The 18,833-nt window shown below is 38.7% G+C and overlaps 1 protein-coding gene across 1 annotated transcript; it reads right to left on the bottom strand.

Moving 5' to 3' along the window:
• Positions 1-3,202: 3,202 nt before the first annotated feature.
• Positions 3,203-10,214, bottom strand: LOC132390743 (homeobox protein CDX-1-like). Its single transcript, XM_059963293.1, has 3 exons — positions 9,516-10,214; positions 4,834-4,979; positions 3,203-3,802 (listed from the first exon to the last, which is right to left on the bottom strand). Exons 1-3 carry the CDS (start codon positions 9,940-9,942, stop codon positions 3,608-3,610), a joined length of 768 nt encoding a protein of 255 aa, XP_059819276.1. The 5' UTR covers positions 9,943-10,214; the 3' UTR covers positions 3,203-3,607.
• Positions 10,215-18,833: the final 8,619 nt, after the last annotated feature.

The following is an 18,833-nucleotide window of genomic DNA, read 5'->3' as shown; positions in this document are numbered from 1 at the left end:
ACATCCATAGGATGCAGAACTGGGTTGAGAAGTGGCAGGTGGAATTAAAATTTGAAGACAGAATACAGTATAATATGAATGGTAAGACTCTTGGCAGTGTAGATGATCAGCGAGATCTTGGAGTCCGTGACCATAGGACTCTCAAAGCTGCTGCGCAGGTTGACAGTGTTGTTAGAAAGGCGTATGGTGTGATGAGCTGCATCAACCGTCGGATTGAGTTCAAGAGCCGTGAGGTAATGTTAAAGCTTAGTTCGACCGCGCATGTGTTCATTTCCGCTCACCTCACTACCGCAAGGATGGGGATACTACAGACAGAGTCAGAGGAGATTTAGAAGGATGTTGCCTGGTTTGGGGAACATGCCTTATGAGAATAGGTTGAGCGAACGGCCTTTTCTCCTTGGAGCGTCGGAGGATGAGAGGTGACCTGATAGAGGTGTACAAGATGGTGGCATTGATCGTGAGACTTCTCGCCAGGGCTGAAATGGCTAGCACGAGAGGGCACCGTCTTGAGGTGCTTGGAAGTAGGTACCAGAGTGGTGGGTGCATGGGATGCACTGCCAGCTCGGTAGTAGAAGCGGATACAATAGGGTCTTTTAAGAGACTCTTAGATAGGTACATAGAGGGCTATGCGCGAGGGAAATTCTAGGCAGATCTAGAATAGGTTACATGGTCAGCACAACATTTTGGGCCATAGAGCCTGTAATGTGCTGGTTATTTCTGTGTTCAATGCTCATTTGGTAAGTCAACCAAACTAACATTTCAGCTTGATGGATTTTCAACAGAGCCTAATACTTTAAGTTTTTCCCTCCGTGGATGCGTATCTCTTGTTGGTAACTCTTTCTGTCTTTAGCTCGGGTTTCTGACACCTGCAGTGTTTTGGGAGTTGCATTGATTGCTTTCACCTTTGAGGTGCGCCTTAAGACTTTCCTCTGCGCGATATGCCAGTCAAGTACATTGCGTGTAGTGAGTGGGGCCGAACCCGAGCACGGTACCAAAGCGCTTGTACATGCAACTCCAGTCCGGTACAGTCAGGGAAGGTGAGCCGGATATACTCTTAGGTTGGATTTAATCGGACTTGACCAAAGGAGAGCTTTATGCGCATCTGTGAATGTACTGACGAAGAAATCCTTGCAGCAATTTAAGAGGTCTACACATTTGGAAAGTAACGTGGGGAATGGCCCTGCTCCTGTGCTTGACCTGTCAAGAGTGTTTAAAATAACGCATGGAACTATCTGAAACAGCCCTAATATTTTAATGCAACATACACATTACACAAGACCGTATGGAGCCTCAATACTCTTCTGAAAGATGTCTCATGCCTCTGAATGACCTTACAAATGCCAACTCTAATCTTACACTGTAGAACTGTTTGGCAGTCGCCATCAACCGGCGTGGATGCAGATATTCCCGTATTATGCCATTTTCCCCAGCATGCTGACGTTTTGGGCGGCTTCGCCACGTTGCTTAGACCTGTAAATGGTGAGCCTCATCATTCACGGGTGAATCGGGGAGCGAAGTATCAGCGATGTGCGCCGTGTTAAGCTGGTTCAGGCCTGGTCAGTATTTGGATGGGAAACAAACTCCAGTTGTCAAATCTAATTAGCTTGCTATATCGGGGAAAGAAATAGTTGCACAAGCAAAATGAATCCAATAAGGATTTCAGTGGCATTGCCTACACTAAACAAGCAAACACAAGTAAGGTTGGTGTGAATTCACTTACTGCATTCCATGGATTGGAACATTAAATCTGCAAGTTAAACTGGAGGGAGGTAAAATTGTTAGAACTGATTCCACTTGACCTCAAATCTGACCCATGTTGTATAACTACCTATAAATCTCAATTGGTCCATGGCCATGGACAGTACAAATTAAGTACAGAAAGACAGATAGAGTGAGTTTTTTAAAATACATATTGTATTTCACCGCCCTCTGTAAGTGACAATGAGCAATTTTAGTAAGATAAATTGCTCAACAAGGGAATCTTTCAATAAATGGTTTATTTCCAACACATTTCTTTAACATCTGTCACTTGTGGCAAGTGGGCATAATTTACCACAGTTGTTTTGTATAACTTTCAGCGATTTTGTTTTATGTTGGTGCTTCCTTACTCAATTTGTCCGCGGCCTAATTAAAGGATTCTTGTCACACCTTTTCTTATTTCACGCCGTTCTGTTTTTCTTCCAATTAGAAAGACACTAGCTTGTTGGACATATATTTTGTTGTCTCACTCTTTGCGAACTTTTAATCTCCATGCTGACTTTTGCCCTGAAACCACTGTACAAACAACCGTTCCGATCGGGTTCGCCACCAAACACAGTTTATGGTCTGCTGTTTCACAGCAACGCATAGCAACCAGTAAACTCATGGGCAATAAGATCAATTATCTAGCTCTATTTATTCGATAGCATGTAGGAAGTATCAAAGTACGTTTCCAGCACAATGCACAAAGTGATAATGTGACCTATTCCACTCTAGCAAACAATCGACGGATCTTCTCATGCCAATCGGCGCAAAGGTTAAAAAGACTGAATGGCAGTTTGTACTTAATCATTTTTTCTCTAGTGGTGCTTCAATTTATTCTGGAACAGAATTAAATCAAAAGACTTTGGTCACATTTGCACATGTTGTAAGGTTCTATCTTTCGCTATTCATTTTTGCATTTATTATAAATGAAGATTGGGCTGTAAAATGGCCAAATCATATTATAATGTAGTCCCATATTTTAAGCGCCAGAGCATCATAAATGCAGCTCGCAAAGGTTCAATATGTGGATGTCCTTGTGCTGTAAAGATTAAGTATTAGCGGATCGTTAAGCAATTGTTGGTGATCCCACTATTGTAAAACCAATCCATTAAAACTTCTGAGAAAGTGCTTTCCCCTCTTTCTAAATGCAACTAAAATAGATGGTTTACTACTCCGTACCCTGTAGCATAATAACACAACGACCCGAGCCTCTTTGTCCTTCCCGTCAATAAAAAAAAACATTGTGCTGAAAAGTTACAGCTGACTTTCTGAAACTTAAAGAGATAAATCAGATTCTGTGATTCGGAATAGAGGCTTCAAAATCTACATTATAATAAACTAGCCAACTCACAACTAACCCAAAAGATTTACAGTAATATCTCTATAGGGGAAAATACAGAAATTATTTACATCGAAAGATGAAAACAATTACAATACGTACAGTAAATTAGGTGCATTTCGGGGGAAGGGAATTCACATTTGAAATGTCAAAATGCATCTGGTAGTGTTTCACAGACTCGGATATAATCTAACATTTGACAACTATATTAAAATATTTCAACAATATAAAGCCTGAAAGACCCTGGAAAAAATATCCCAATTACAATTGGTTCACATTGTCAGAAGGTCCGCGGCCATCTTCAGTTTCCGTTAGTGTTGAGGCCCTGATTGCTTGCTGCATGAAGTCCGAAACAAAATGCCCAAGCAAATTGTTTGATTCTAAACCTCCAACGCTGCCATTATGAATGTGTGGAGTGCTGTAAAACGACCTCTCGGACACGGAAGAGTCTGGAATTCCTGGCTTGAATAGGCACCAGTTCACGGTTTGCCTCCATCCCTTCGGGTGCAGGAAGGGTGTGTGGGTTCACTGAGAGACCGTGCCAGGTAAAACCGCGCTGCTGGCCGCCCCCATCACTCCGCCGTTGGTAACCGACAGAGCACCGGCTGTCCCGGGAGGAACCGGGCTTAACTGGGCCGACGCCTGTTGAGACTGCTGTTGTAACTTCTTCTTCGTCATTTTTCGCTCCTTCGCCCTGCGATTCTGAAACCAGATCTTCACCTAAACGTGACGAAAAGGAAACCGATTTAGAATAGTAAAAACGTTTCACTTCAATGCTTGGATTAAATAAATCATAGCTTGTAGAAATTAAGGCTACGGCAACTGAGGAAAAAATTAAGAGATTGCGTTTGTATAATTTGTTTATTTTAAAAATAATTTATTTTCACCGAGTAACAACCCAATCAAACTGTTAAAACTGATTTATTACGCGATGGGGAAATCTTTCTAAGGAAACAGCTTTTGGTCGCTTGGCGCTGGATTTCCACACTTGTCGCCAAACACTTCGTAGGCGCGGCCGATTTCTCGTGGAACAGCGTAATGATCATTTCAGCAACTGGGTCTGATCGACCGAATAGCAGGAATGTGACACATCACAAATCCGGTTACATCAGCTACAACATTCAGCTGGAAGTTTCTAATTTATTTTCACGACGTGCGCACACACACGATTAACCCATTTTCTAGAAGTTTGACAAGCTGTTATTTATATTTATTAAATTTATCCGCGAATATCACCTTTTAATTTTACGAACATTATTATCCACTCAATGGGAGAAATTACAAACCATCTGATAGCCAGCTATTGCATATCGTAGGTGATGAAAGGAAGTTTGGAATCTCTGTCCGAAACACTCCGTCTCCGCTTCTGGCTCTCTAGTGTTAATATAGCACAAATACCGACTCTCCCGATATATTTGGAAACGTAATTATAATTGTAACTCGTTTTATTTTTGAAGATATTCTGACTTTACAAGTTACGTTTCATGTACTGTAACATTACAAAGAGAGTTCGCTTGACGCTATGAGCCTTACTGTTCAATTATCAGAAAATTGCTCATAAAACGTAAACCAATTTTGTGATCTATAAATTAATTTTCCCTCAGTCAGATGTGGAAGAAGAAATCGGATTAGAGTCACTGGCAAGGTGACATACCCAAACCGCTCTGAGGATATGGTGTGTGCGACTCAAGGGGCAGCTCTGAGTTTTTGTTTAGAGTCGGCTAGGATGCCAGTCTGAGCGGGTCACCTACCTGCCTTTCGGAAAGTCCCAGGTTGGCAGCCAGCTCCGCTTTACGCCGAATGGTGATGTAGCGGCTATAATGGAACTCTTTTTCCAGTTCCAGTCTCTGGTGATCTGTGTACACCACCCGATATTTGTCCTTTGTTCTCGTTTTATCTATGAAAGAACAAGTAAGGGCGCATAAATAATAATGAAAGCGAATTGCTTTGTATGATGTGCTTTCTCCCGAATTCCTTAACCCAACGCCTGAAAAATGCATGATGGAATTATTATTAAGCAACTTTGAAGTATTAGTTAAGTATTTTTAAAAGCTCGTTTTCTTGAATTGTGCAACAGCATTTTTGAAAACAATTCCTATTAAATGTTGATGTTGATGATGACCTCTCAAAATAATTCCTGTCCGTGACATTAATGTGCAAGGTAAGATGTGTGAAGTTCATATAAATATGCTAGAGATTTTACTTTTTCCGTGATAACAGAACGAATAAGGGTGATTGATTTGGAGACATTTAAAAAAACTGAAGATGTATATTTCAAAATTTATTCTAAAGGTTAAATGGGGTTAATCGATAGATGAACTCAGATGTTAAATCAGAGTGGAAGAGCACAGGAAACGCCCCGTCTAACCTACAGAGAGCAGTAAAGAGACACCCCCTAGGGAAAAATCAAAAGATTATACCTTAGAAGCGTGGCCGGGTTCTACTATGTAGCTATAATTGTACATTTCCTAATGCTGCACCCCCCCCCCCCACCCAACGCTCAGTATATTGTTAACGCTTTACAATTAACTCCCTAAATTTTACGTTTCTTCTGCTTTCTTCAGTATTTTTCTACATGTCTTTCTGTGATCAAATGGGGTTACGAGAACTTGCAGAATAGATGCCTCGTTTTCTGGAAGAATTGCAAGTGTTTTGCCTTATAAACACAGAAACTTCGGGTCAGAGCTGAATCCTCAGGCTCATCGCCAATAGATGCATCCTTCAATTAAGATTTGACGGGCGGGTGTAACTTGGCCACAATGCGTGTCAATGGAGGCGAAAAATGCTTGGGGGAGCCCGAAGACAGTAAAAACGATTTAGGTTTCTAAGATCAGAATGGAAGGAAATTCATCAAAGTCACAATCATTCAGATATGTTTAAGTTATTTTAGTAACTTGATTTTAGAAAATTATAAACATATTCATTAATCTGCGGCGGGAATTTGGCGATAAGAGTTAATGGCTGAAACTGTTTTTGCTGATCGATAATATATGTTCGGCGGAAATATCGATCCTAGTGTCTAGTGTGGATAATTTAGGTCAAATACTGGCCAGGCTGAGCCAACACCAAAAGTTAATCAAACTAACTCAAACAGATGCTGTTAAACTAATGCCGGGAGGTGTCAGTAACAAGTCTGAAAATATTGAGCTTGAACACACATCGAACGCTTGAAGGAGAAATGCAGCATCTGAGCATTTGAGAGTAATTACCATCTCGCCAAATAACAGCCGTAAATGAAAGCTGCAGGGAAACTCGGGCACCTACTCTCCCACTTACAAACAGGTGTGTTCCTGATGTACATCACTTCTGAGCGTAGCGAATGTTTAACGGCGGAATCTGATTAATAACCTCATTTATGTATATGTGTCCCGGAAGCATTTTATAAAGAATGCAACCACTATTAGCGATCCGTGTCCAGAAACATTTCTTTCCCCTTGTATTTCGACGTTGAACGCCAGCAGGCTAACTTTGTTCAGATAATTTGCAGCAAACCTCAACAAAAGAGCCCCACGTAGAAACAAGCCTGATGCGGGGAAAATGTATACAGCTGGTTAAAAGCGAACACGGCTCGAACAATGCAGTACAATGCGACCTTATCAAAGAGATTTTTTCCCCGTGGTGGAATAACAAGCACATTCTGTTTGAATTGGCACTCAGGAACAAATGGCGGCTGAACCTTTCATCTCAAACCTCGGCACATTTACATTTAAAACCCCATTCCTAAAGAAAGAAGAATGCTGAGGCATTTGAATGGGGATATGCTTCAAAGATGAAGATTGGCCATTGGAGGGCACAGGCGGACATTTTTAGGAGACAAGAAAATGATCTGACAAATATACTTTAAAAACGACATTAATAATCTAAAACACACAGCTTATCTCGTGCAGCACGAACGACTGAAATAATTCCCGGGCGCTCGAAGGGTCAGCAAACCCACTGAGAAAGGGATCTGATTTTTGATTATGTATTTTTATGCGAGTTCATCCAAAACCAAATTTTGAATAAACGTGATAAAGTAAAGGAAACACAGGCACGCATTTCAAAATGATGTAATTTCCAACTTCCACACATGCTAAATTGTTATACACTTTTTTTCGGGTTATTACAAAAGGAACCTTATAACCTGATACTATATTGCTTATGCTTGCTAGGGTCATTATGAAAGGAACATTTTGTAAATTCCTTTGTAAATGAAAAACATAATAATGCAAGCAACACACACAAAATGCTGGTGGAACCAAGCCATGGCATTTGCCATTCAGACCTTTGCAGTTTTAAGATTTAAACATCATGTTGTGTTCGTTTAGTGATTACTTTGAAATTTGAACCGCAATGCATTAAAAAAAATCCTTCACATACATATATTAAGTCACGATTTCACATAAATATTTTCTTTTTCAGTCATTCGACTTGTATGTATGTCACGGATAACACTTCGTTAGTTGGAATAAGTAATATTTATTGTTCCGTGATGGCCTGGGAAACGAATGAAAAGAAAGAGAAAGAAGCTGAAAAGGATCGTGCAGAAACGTCAAAATTCTTTATTTGCTGCGAAACTCGCCACCTTTTCCGGGAGATGGACGGAACAATAGACTGGGGTTGCTGGAAAAAGAAGGTGTATATCAAAGCACTTCATGTTAAAAGGTCATGACACATTAGAGATTGACTATCAGACTGAGCGGGGGTGGGGAGGAGATACAATAAATTAAAGAGATTTGCACTCCATATAAATCTTTAATTTACATTACAACAACGGCCGGCACCTGTTCGTGCTGCCACTTCAGTTACATCTCAGGTTAGCATTTCACCTATACGGAGGACTGTAATGAAAAAATAACCGATAATCTTCCGTTTCAAAACTAAAGGGACTGCAAGCTTCATTCGATGTTGCAACGGCAGAATTCCAGTTGTAGCCGCTCGGAATAGATTCAGGACATTGTGGGTCAAGACCTGTTTTTATTTTACTTAAGGCCAAGATATTCTTGAATTTCCGGGACGTGTAATCACGCAGATTTGTGAAGATTAGCTATTTTTCAAGTGAACCCAAGTTCACTTGGGTCGATCTGTTGTAAGAGTTTTGAGATCGTGGTTAAGGAATTGTGAGGGTAGCTTTAGCCATGAGTGTACAGTACATGGAATGGCAGCGCTACTCCGATCGAAGAGCGGGTGTCTGGCGATGGTTAATTTTACCGAGGAATTGAGAACGCAGCAGTTCTTCTCTATTATATCAACATTTTCGGTTGCGAGCAGTTTTGGCTACCGCAGGGCAAGGAGGGCTGTTTGAACCATTCTACTCGATACGAGCGGTAAAGCGATTTTCAGATTGGCTACTTATAAAATAATAGTTCAGTGTTTGGAAAACAGCGGGTACTCATAGAAGTATATGCTTAATGACTCAGAAACTATTGTTAGTCGACACTGTTATTATGGTTTATATGGTCGAAATTGGTTATAAAATCAATCGATAATAGAATTTGGAGTTATTACAATTAAAGTACGTCTCCACAATTCAATAGGCTTATCCGAATACTAATGAATAAATTAAGCTGAAAAAAGCAAAATAAATAGCTGTCACAAACTGTGTTACCAATTTCCTGTCGTTCATTTAGACATTAATTATATTTGTAAGTTGCCTCATAGTGACATTGTTCACATGAGAAGAAACCGACCAATAAATACTGCAGGCATGGTAACGGTTCAAAAAGCGTTCTGACATCGTATTACCTCTTCATTTGCCATTATTTGAGCAGGATTTTGTGACAGATTTACAAAAAAAGAAACATAAAGAGACATTAAGGTACATATATTAGGAGGTCCACATTACTGCAGAGCGTAAGACTTAGTAGATCTGGTGGGCGTCTTGGTGCAATGGAGTTAGAACATCTTGGGTTAATTGTTCAATTGTTAACGGGAACTGGATTATTACTTAAAATCTATTACAGTATCCTTTCTCAAAATTAAAAACGTTTATATTCATCTTCACGAAGAAATTTCAGGTGCTTGTACAATAAAAGTGTGAGCAATTCCTCAAAGTAATATTAAGTTTCAAGGGGAGGATGCGCGCAACAATTGGTTTGTTTTCAAAGTTTTTCCTTCTTCTGGACGAATTATTTTATGTTCATATTTTCTATACGTAGGGTAGGGTGAGAATTGTCCGGAAGAAAGCCTCTCTTTTGTATTTAGTGTTCGGGCTATTCCCTCTAGATACAAGGAGCAATCTTTACCGCAAGCTGCACTGAGGCACGGGAAATTTTATACAATAGAAACGTAATAGTAGTTGCTTAAAAGTATTCGGGGTTTCTTTTTGCACAGTTACTCGATGGCCGGTATTGACGAGAGAATGCGATGTTGAAATGTGAAAATGGAACCTTGGTAGCAATCTGTCTAATCATTTTCTGTTCTGGAGGGTTAAGGGTCTAAACTACAATCTTACCTGTTCCTGATAGCTGCTGGCTTGGCTTCCTCATCCATTGGTAAGGGTTGCGCCTTTGGCTATTGGGGGAATGCTGTTCCAAAAGATTATTGTTTAAGGGCTGTATCACGCCAGGCCCCGGGGTCTGAACGGAGTTGTAATCTGCAGGGTTGTAAGACAGAGTCCCTGGCGAGGAGTTGATGGCGTGCACCGTGCCTGTAGGTGCTGCGTACGCACTCCATTCATCCCGGGGAGGCCCATAAGGTGATGGCCAAGATCCTGACGATTGAGGGTGATTGTCCAAATTTACGCCGGGTACATGATAACCAGCATACTCCGGGTACTGTGGCGGGTTGACGAAATTCTGAGCGCCCAGGTTGATGCCAGAATGCCGAACGGACCCTGGGTACATGCTCACGTCTTTATCCAGAAGATAGCTCACGTACATGTTGGCGGCTGAGCGCAATCGGCATGCTGCTTTGGAGAAATCCAGATTACTGTAGTTCCAAGACTTTCTTTTTCCTGGTTTGCCACTGTGTCTCCAAAAGCGATCAGGGCGATCCGCCCGTGTCCCACATGATTAACGATTGTTTACAAGCTTCTATTAGTAATGGCAAACTGAAGGTAGGTGACGTCAACTAATTCATACAGCCAAAGATTTGCATTTAAAAAGATAAGGAGACAGGAGCGACTCGATCAAGACCTGCATATTCAACCAAGTATTGTTCGAAAAGCTTCCTCCTTCTACTTCAACCTTCCGCACTTTAACCTCTTGCTCTCGACGGTCAAATCATTTAGAAACTAAAAAAAAAGCAGAGATTTGAAAGGTTTACTGGTTCTGCCGGTAGCGAGGATGACCCGAACAAGAATCGCGGAAGTGATTCGACACGCAAAGTTCAAACGGCGGCAGATTCGCCCACTTGGAGATCGCATCAGAGACACGTAGTCCAGTCACTTTCTAAGGGACGGCGAGAAAAGGCAGGCAAATATCTAGTCCCATACACCAGTTTTGTAAATGACAAACCCCGAGAAGTTAACCCCAAACATATTATACTAAAACTAAGTGCTAATGAAATGTGTGTGGTTTTTTTTTAGAATGTTAGAATGCAGCTTCTTCTGGCGTTTCAACATTCAAAGCCCAGAATGCATGAACGAAACTCCCCAGACAGAGGCTGTAACAAATGATTTGAAGATGGTTGAGACTAGCCAAACTGACTGTGCCAAGGGCAGCAAATGAGCAGTGCAGAACAGATATCGATATGAATTTAACATTTCCACGCAATTACTTTGTCAAATGCCAAATGTTCAATGGACTGAAATCATGTTTGAAGATATTCAGGGCAGCACAGATGAAAGTGTACTTTTACTGTACACTTTAGGATCGTTATTTTCTGTAAGACATTTTACATCTATGATATATTTGACTTCAAATAAAATAAATATAAATGACATTCGTCGGTAATTTAAACCTAATAAGACCATAGGGAACATTCTGGGTTAATAATACTGAAATGTTGAAAATAATCGAAATAAGAATAGCTAAAATGAAAATACAAATAAATATACAAAGCATACGCCTTCACCCCCTCACCGCTCGGACCTGAAACAACAACCGGAGATTGATCAGTGTTTTATAAATATGCGATTCCGAATTTCGTTGCTTTTTATAATTTAGTATCAAAGAACTTCCGTGACAGTTCTCAAAATATTTCATATCCCATACCAGAAGAAGATGTATATGTAACAAGGAATTGACAACGATTTAGGTTATTATTACAAATAATAATGCCAGAAACACGGAAATGATTATCGGAAGGCGGAAAGGTATAATATTTTGTGTCCTATGAAAGACCACTTAAGTGTACTGAAATCCAGATGGGGATGATATGATAATAATTGTTTATTGTTTAAGTTTTCATGTCTCCACAAAGCGAGTCATTGTTATGAACGATATTCAGACTCGGCTCAGGAAATTACAAGAATCGAACCTGACTATTCTTCACAGTTGCTAATACAGTCACACAAATAGCACTAACGTTCTTGACTCAACCTGTCCAAAGCATTTTAAGGATTCTTCGATGTGCGGCGCGGAGAGGCGTTAAGCTTCCATTTGAGTTTGTAGCGTTACTATTCAATTACTGAAGCAATGGGCATGGAGAGCTGCCTTTAAAAAGTTTTCATTATTATTCAAATATTACAAAGGATACTAAATGTCCGAATTACATAGCATATTCCATCCCACGCACGTAAATCATTGTAAACGGAGGACGATATTAGCAAAGAGATCCTGTTTAACCTTACAAAGTACGGCCATCAACCTGCCGATTCCAATGATACGTATTAAATCGTTACGTTTCAAGCTTTGAATGAATGTTTGTACGGAACAGAACAGGTTGTACAAGAGGTGTAATTACATACGGTCTAATACCAGAAATTATTTTAAAGGGCAATTTCATTTCTTGCTTGTTACTACCTTCACAAGTGTGTGAACGAATGATAATAGAAACCGTGGCAATAATGTTCGGTCAATGCCGACAAATTGGCCATAAAAAAAAGTTGTGTCTTTTTTTTAAGAGATAACGGTGATTCGAGGAAATATTTAGCGGCAACCATTTTTTAACCGCAATGGGCCATATTTGGTTCGGCTCCAGCATTTCTCCCGGTGCGAACCTGAGTCGGGCAATCCTACCCAGAATTTTATTACCATTCATTTTGGGTTTTATAAACTATCCAATCTTCTTCACCGCTTTTAGGTAAAGCTGCGACCGAATCGAAGTCTCCAGAGCTCCCTTCTGGTCGATGTCAACGACATGTTAATGGCCAATTTTAAATCGCGAATTCGATGAAGCAATAAACTTAAAATACAATTTAAAAAGGCGATAAAACTGACAAAAGTTGCTGTAACTTGAATTATATTGCATGATTGTGCTTCATAAATTTCAGCTCGCAGCTGTCTGCTCTGTAAATAGCTTTTAGATTAAGCAATCTCAAAGTGATATATGACCATTAACTAGACGAGTTATAATCATGGCTATTTATTAGACTAACGTGACTCTGGTCTCTGCAGCTTAATCTGCTGTAATTCATTTTGTCAAAACAATACACGAGTTATTTTCGTCAAGTTCTGAAAAGCGTATTCGAAAGACGCTTCTGGGACTGAGGGTTGGCGAATGTTCGTTGTAGGTTAGTGTCCAGTTTAATCAGATTCTGACTATTTCCGAGAATTTTACCGATATTTTACTATGTAAAACACCCTAACCAAATCCAAGGACATGTTCGAACGGTCTTTGTGTTCAATAAAGGATATCCATCAGCGCCAGTGAAACGAATATTCTAACATGTGGGAATACGGTAAAGTCAATATATAAGTATATTTCTTATGAGTGCAAAAATAATTAAAACAAGCCAAACAAGTTTTCGTCTCGCCACGCTTATTATTAACCAGTTCATACCGACATTATGAACTTCGACTGCCGACATTACATTTCTGGAATCAAGTGTTCTCATAGTTCATTCATGGTGCAATGTGATTTCGTGATACCAACTGTTTTTGATATATTTCGGAAGTGTCTGACAATCTATATTTCATTTGGTGGCCTGGGCTACGTGGATAAAGGTATTCAAAAGGCACAAGGGCAGATAATTTATGCTCCTCATTGTTAACCTTATTCCTCGCATGTTAGGAATCCAACCGGGTGATCGTTATGAATATGGTGTCCCAATAATTCAGCCTGGCGAATCTCTCCTCCTAAGCGCCGTTACTCCACAAACTCTGGCTCTGGCTCGGATAGAGGACGGTTAAATCAGATCCGCCTCTACTCCCGATGGGGTCCGGCCAGTATCCGGGCATCCCCGTCAGGTCAGCACAGAGCGGCGGGGTTCCTTCACAGATGCAAATTTCAAAATGCACTCTCTTTGATTTAAATACGTCCCAGGTTAAATTTTACCAATCAACTAAAACAGAGAATAAATAAAAATGAAAATAAAAAGCTTGTTCTAAATAGTAAGAAGCTGATAAAGCTTACTGGAAGTGTGGTCATTAAACTTGGTGGGAAGACACTGACGGTTTATAACCTGTTGGAATGCAAGTCTGTGTATAGTTGTAGAAATTTAGAGTTGGGCCACATTTGGGCGGCTGCTGTCAGTTCTGAACACTATTCCTTGTGCTAACCATTCACTCAGGTGAATGCGGAGCTAAATAGCAAGCCACGAAGGCAGCTTGCAATAAGCCCTGGAGTATATGAAATGAATGAATGGTCGGTTTGTAGAATGAAGCTGATTAAACGAATTGATATGGTATGCAGAAAAATATTTCACGTAGTGACTGAAACAAAGGGTGTTAAGCTCAATATCGGAGGCGGATTTTTCAGTGATGAAGTTAGAAAGCACATGAATATACTTATTAAAAAGTATTGAATATTTTAAAATCATTCCACCAAAGAAGATACTGAGAGGAGATCCATTGAAAAAGTCACAGTGCAAATGGATAGCTCTTGATAATATATGCTATGGATGACCAGATATGATTTAGAGGTTGTCTATAATCTAGTAAGCAGGATCCACTCAATTACTAGAGCTTCTACTTCTACCTCTCTGCCTCTTCCCTTCTATCTCTACTCCTCTTTCACACTCTTTGCCTTTCTGACTGTCTGTCTGTCTCTACTTTTCCTCTCCCTAATTCCCTATTTCTCTTTCCCCTTTCTCGGTCTCTCATCATCTCTCCATTGTTCTTTATTCCTCTTCTCTAACTCTCACTCAAATCATTCCACAGCACAAAACATACCTATTTGTCTAGCTCCCTCTTTTAAATCTATGGCATCTGGTTCCCTACCAATTTGCTATGAAAATAATTTCACTAATCATTCAGTAACATATAAAATTTGATCTTATGCGAAGATCAAAAGTTATCCTGGAGTCAGTGTTTCAAACTGTCACCAGTATGATTAAGAGCAACTTTTCCTTTCTTGTCCTTATTTCGCTATTCCAAAAACAGGGCACTGGTTGCTCAGTTAATTTGATCACCCATTGTAGTTACGCCTCCCCTCCCACCTACCTCCTTCTCTGTATTACCTCAGTCATTGCACTGAACTGTAAACAATTTAAACCTCTTTTTATAATGCTGTTTACATTGTAAATTCATGCTAATATATATGTATTCCACATCCATATTTTAACTTCTAACTTGTCATATAATTCTTTATTCTTTATAATTGAGTCGCGTTTTTTTACATATTGCACTAATGCACCACAGTAAATTCCCAATACATGTAAATAAAGTTAGTGAATAAAGTTAATCTTTGATGCTTGATACTATGCATTTATTGTTAGAATGTATTGTCAAAACAAATTATATAGAAACCCAAGAATTGCTGATATAAAAATCCATATGGTTCTTTTAAATGCATCTTGATCATAGAAGATATTATGTTTGTTATTACATTGCCCCAATATTCTATTCATAGTTATGATTTTGATTCTTCCAAAAATAATATATTCAACTCTGTCTGATTGGTTCAATATCAGTTTCTGTTTGAGGAACGTGTGATTATTTAGCCAATTGGCCCTTTGTTTGACAATTTCAGGGCACTCTCTTAAATAACTTCCCCTCAGTTAAATCAATTCAAAGGTACAAATTTGCTATGCATCTCTGTATCCAAGCTGACTCAATTGTAACCAATCATAGTTCTTTCCCCAAAAAGAATTTTAAATGTGCCTGTCAGTACAGGGCATTTAGACCTTTCAGGTGATTGTTACTAATAAATTACTGGGAGTTTTCAGATCTCTACTTTTGTCTCGATTTTCTAATTTCAGGCAATAATTAGGCTCTGAAAATCAGAATCATGTTTATTATCACTGGCATGTGTCAATTCCTCAAAGGTTACCTCAAAACAGAACATTTTTAGTTATTTATGCTATTGTACTCGTGGTGATTCCACACAGATAATGTAACCCAATTTAGACATAACTTTAGTAAATTTCCTCTTAGGTAGTGCTTTATCCTTGTTTATGCTTGAGGATACACAATACAAATTATAATGTTATCTGGAGCCTGGAAAATTTTTCCTGACTTATAAATAAATTCCATAAAACTTTTAAAGTGTTTTTCAGATATTCATCATCAGTTTTTAAGTTGCTTAAGATTCTGTTGGGTATTTTACATCATAGAGAGATGCATTTTATCCTGATATATTGCACTTTTGTCCAATCTTTCATTTCAAAATTATCCCAAATCTAAATATCGCTGGGCTGCCAGATTTTGTCAGTTTTATTCTCAATTAAACTATATTTCTTGATGAACAGCAAACAATCAATGTATACTTTCCTAGTTTTCCTTTCACTCAAGATTTCATCATTCATTTAGGCTTCAGCTACTTTTTGTATATTGTATTGGAAAATAACAAGCACCCTTGTATATGTTAAGTCCAAGCCTCTGATGGTAAATGGCTTAAATTCAAATGATCACTCTCTAGTAATATTTGATGCAGTCTAAACAAACCTTACATTTCCAAAGCAGCTAGTTCTTTTGTTTCACCATAGTAATGCTCTTATGAATGTAAAATTGCCTTGTGATTTGTTTAGACAAGGTGACAAGACTCAATTGTGTGTCTACTTAAGGGCCCAAAACTCAACTTAACTTTTCTTTTAAATTTTTCGTGCGGAATCATTTACTCCAATAGTTAAAACTCATAATATCGAACATTATTTATATTTTCCTTCAATGAAAGTTCTGCAATGAACTTAAGAAGCTGTCTGTAGGAGGGTTAACTTCTTTGTCAGCTTACAAAATATTACTAGATGTGATTGGTTTGAACAGTGTTAGTACACATACAGTATTCTCAATGAAACATTTTATCTTTTGTGGAAGCTGCTTATTTTCTCTATCAGATGATATCTTGAGGTATGTAGGAGTGAACATCTCATAGCATGATAAAGTGAGTTCTAAAAATGCTAAATGGGCTTGTATTACAAGTTGACATATTAGAAATATGTTGGAACATTGAATGCTATGCTCTATGTGAAAGCCCTTTAGAAGGTTTCTAAATTCCTTTCACTACCCAAATTGACTGTGTGTACAATGGAAGATAATGAGTTATGTTCAAATTACATTGTATTTTGTAGATCTTTAATTGCTTTCCTGATTAAATTAGACCATTGTCCTGAAGCACTCTACAACTCTCAAATACAAGTCACAGCTAAAAATGTTCTGGAGTGATATGATTCTTGCTTTTAATCCATTAGTTTATTGTTATTGTTCCAAGGTCTTTTAAATTCTATGAGTAGAGATTGAAAATCTACAGAAGTTCATCATCGTCAGGTGCCATGCCCAGTTTGAGCTCTGACTGCCATGGCCCACACACTCCTGTTTCGGGTCATTGGTGTTCATCTCCAGTTCTCTGGCTGCTGTCTCCATCATCATTTGTCTTTGCCTTCCTCTTGCTTTCTTCCCTTCAATCTTTCCCATAATTACCCTGCATTCTAACTCCTCTTTCCTAATCACATGTCCTATGAAGTTACATTGCCTTTTCATGATCTCATATATTATTACTCTTTTTGTGCTTGCTCTGTTCATGGCATTCTCATTAGATATTCATTTCATCCATGATATTCCTTGCATCCTCCTCAAAATCCACATCCCTTCTGCTTCAATTTGTTTCCTCATGTTACTAGATATTGTCCAGCATTCTGAGCCATATAACATAACTGGATAAACGTAACATTTCAGTACTCTGAGGCGGGTTGTCATGCCTAGTTTAGTGTTGGTCACTATACTCTTCATTCTCGTAAAGGTGTCTTTTGCCATCCCTATTCTTCTTTTGATGTCCATGTCGCACCTGCCATCTGATGTCACCCAGCTTCCTAAGCAGCAAAGGTTCCGTACTTGTTTTATGTGTTCCCTGTTTATTCTCAGCCTGCAGAGAGGATTCTCCTTCTTTTTGGATATCACCATACGTTCTGTCTTTTTGCTATTGATTGACAGACCCATTTTTGCACTTTCTTCAACAACTATATCAATCAAGTTTTGTAGTTCTTCCACCATACTTGCAATTAACACAGTGTCATCTGCATATCTGAAATTTTTGATGTTTTCACTGCCAACCTTGATTCCCAAGATGTCTCTTATTTTTTGTAATATTGTTTCACTATACACATTAAACAAATCAGGGGAGAAAACACATCCTTGTCTAACGCCTCTTTCGATTTTCGTAAACTGATTCACTTCTCCACCTATTCTTACAGCGGCTGTATGTTCCCAGTACAGATTTCTGATTAGGCAGAGGCCTTTCGAATCTAGATCTAGAGTTTCCTGTAATATTTTGAATAAATTATTGTGCTTCACTTTTTCAAAAAATTATCAGTATTTATCAGTCTTCCCAAGAAACCCAGAGCAATAGAATGTAAATTACATTCTATTAAGTTTAATGAGTCATATCACCAAGATACTTCTAAGAATTTTGATGACAAGAGCTAAAAGTAAAATGCAAGCTGAAATAGGTAAAGAACAATGCGGTTTGTGAAAGACAAAGGTACAAGAAATGCTACAAAAGCTACGCATGTTTATTGTTGAGATCAGATTTAAATTTAAATTCAGACTTGTGTGCCAATAACAGGTAACAAAAGAAAAATGAACACAGGAGAAAGTGTGAGAAAGCTTGCAAAGTGCTTATAAACAAACCCTGGAAAATTACGTAACTCATGTTGTATTTTCGAATGTTTTTAAGTTGTGAACATAAAAATATGGAAAAAAACAGACGTATTTGTCACATTCACAGAAGAGCTAAAGAAGACGATGGAATTTCACTCAGATTCTGAGACATTTACACCAAGATGTTCTGAAAATAGAAAATAAGTCCTTCCATTTATAGCTTTGAAAAGAATGGAATATTTCCTTTATCTCATTTTTTTTACTCTGTCACATTGATTTTCTTCGCTGTTTGTCTACATTGATTTTCTTCCTTGTTCCCATTCAACAAAATCCCAGTGTGTGGGTGTGGAAGGAGGTAATCAGGCCTCAGACTTGTAGTAATCAAATTAAACAGAACTTTAGTCAATGTTCAAGTTAATATTAAACAACACCACTCATTTTAACTTGAAATGCATGTAGCAATAATTTCTGGCCATAATCTAGTGAATACAGAATATTTTGGAATACTCATGAAAAAAAATGCAGAGGCTGGAGATTTAAAACCAAGATAAAAGTCACTGGAAACATACAGAACTGTAGGCTAGCATCTATGGAAAAAGAAAGTTAATGCTTGAGTTCTTCAAAAGGTCTTCAACTGGGAGCAAAAATGTTGTTTCTCAGTCCACAAATGCTGCATAGCTGGCTGAGATTTTCCA

Source organism: Hypanus sabinus, chromosome 3, assembly GCF_030144855.1.
Source record: "Hypanus sabinus isolate sHypSab1 chromosome 3, sHypSab1.hap1, whole genome shotgun sequence".
NCBI classification, from domain to species: domain Eukaryota; kingdom Metazoa; phylum Chordata; class Chondrichthyes; order Myliobatiformes; family Dasyatidae; genus Hypanus; species Hypanus sabinus.
Note: the sequence above shows the minus strand (reverse complement) of the source record. Positions and strands in the feature narration are given on the sequence as shown.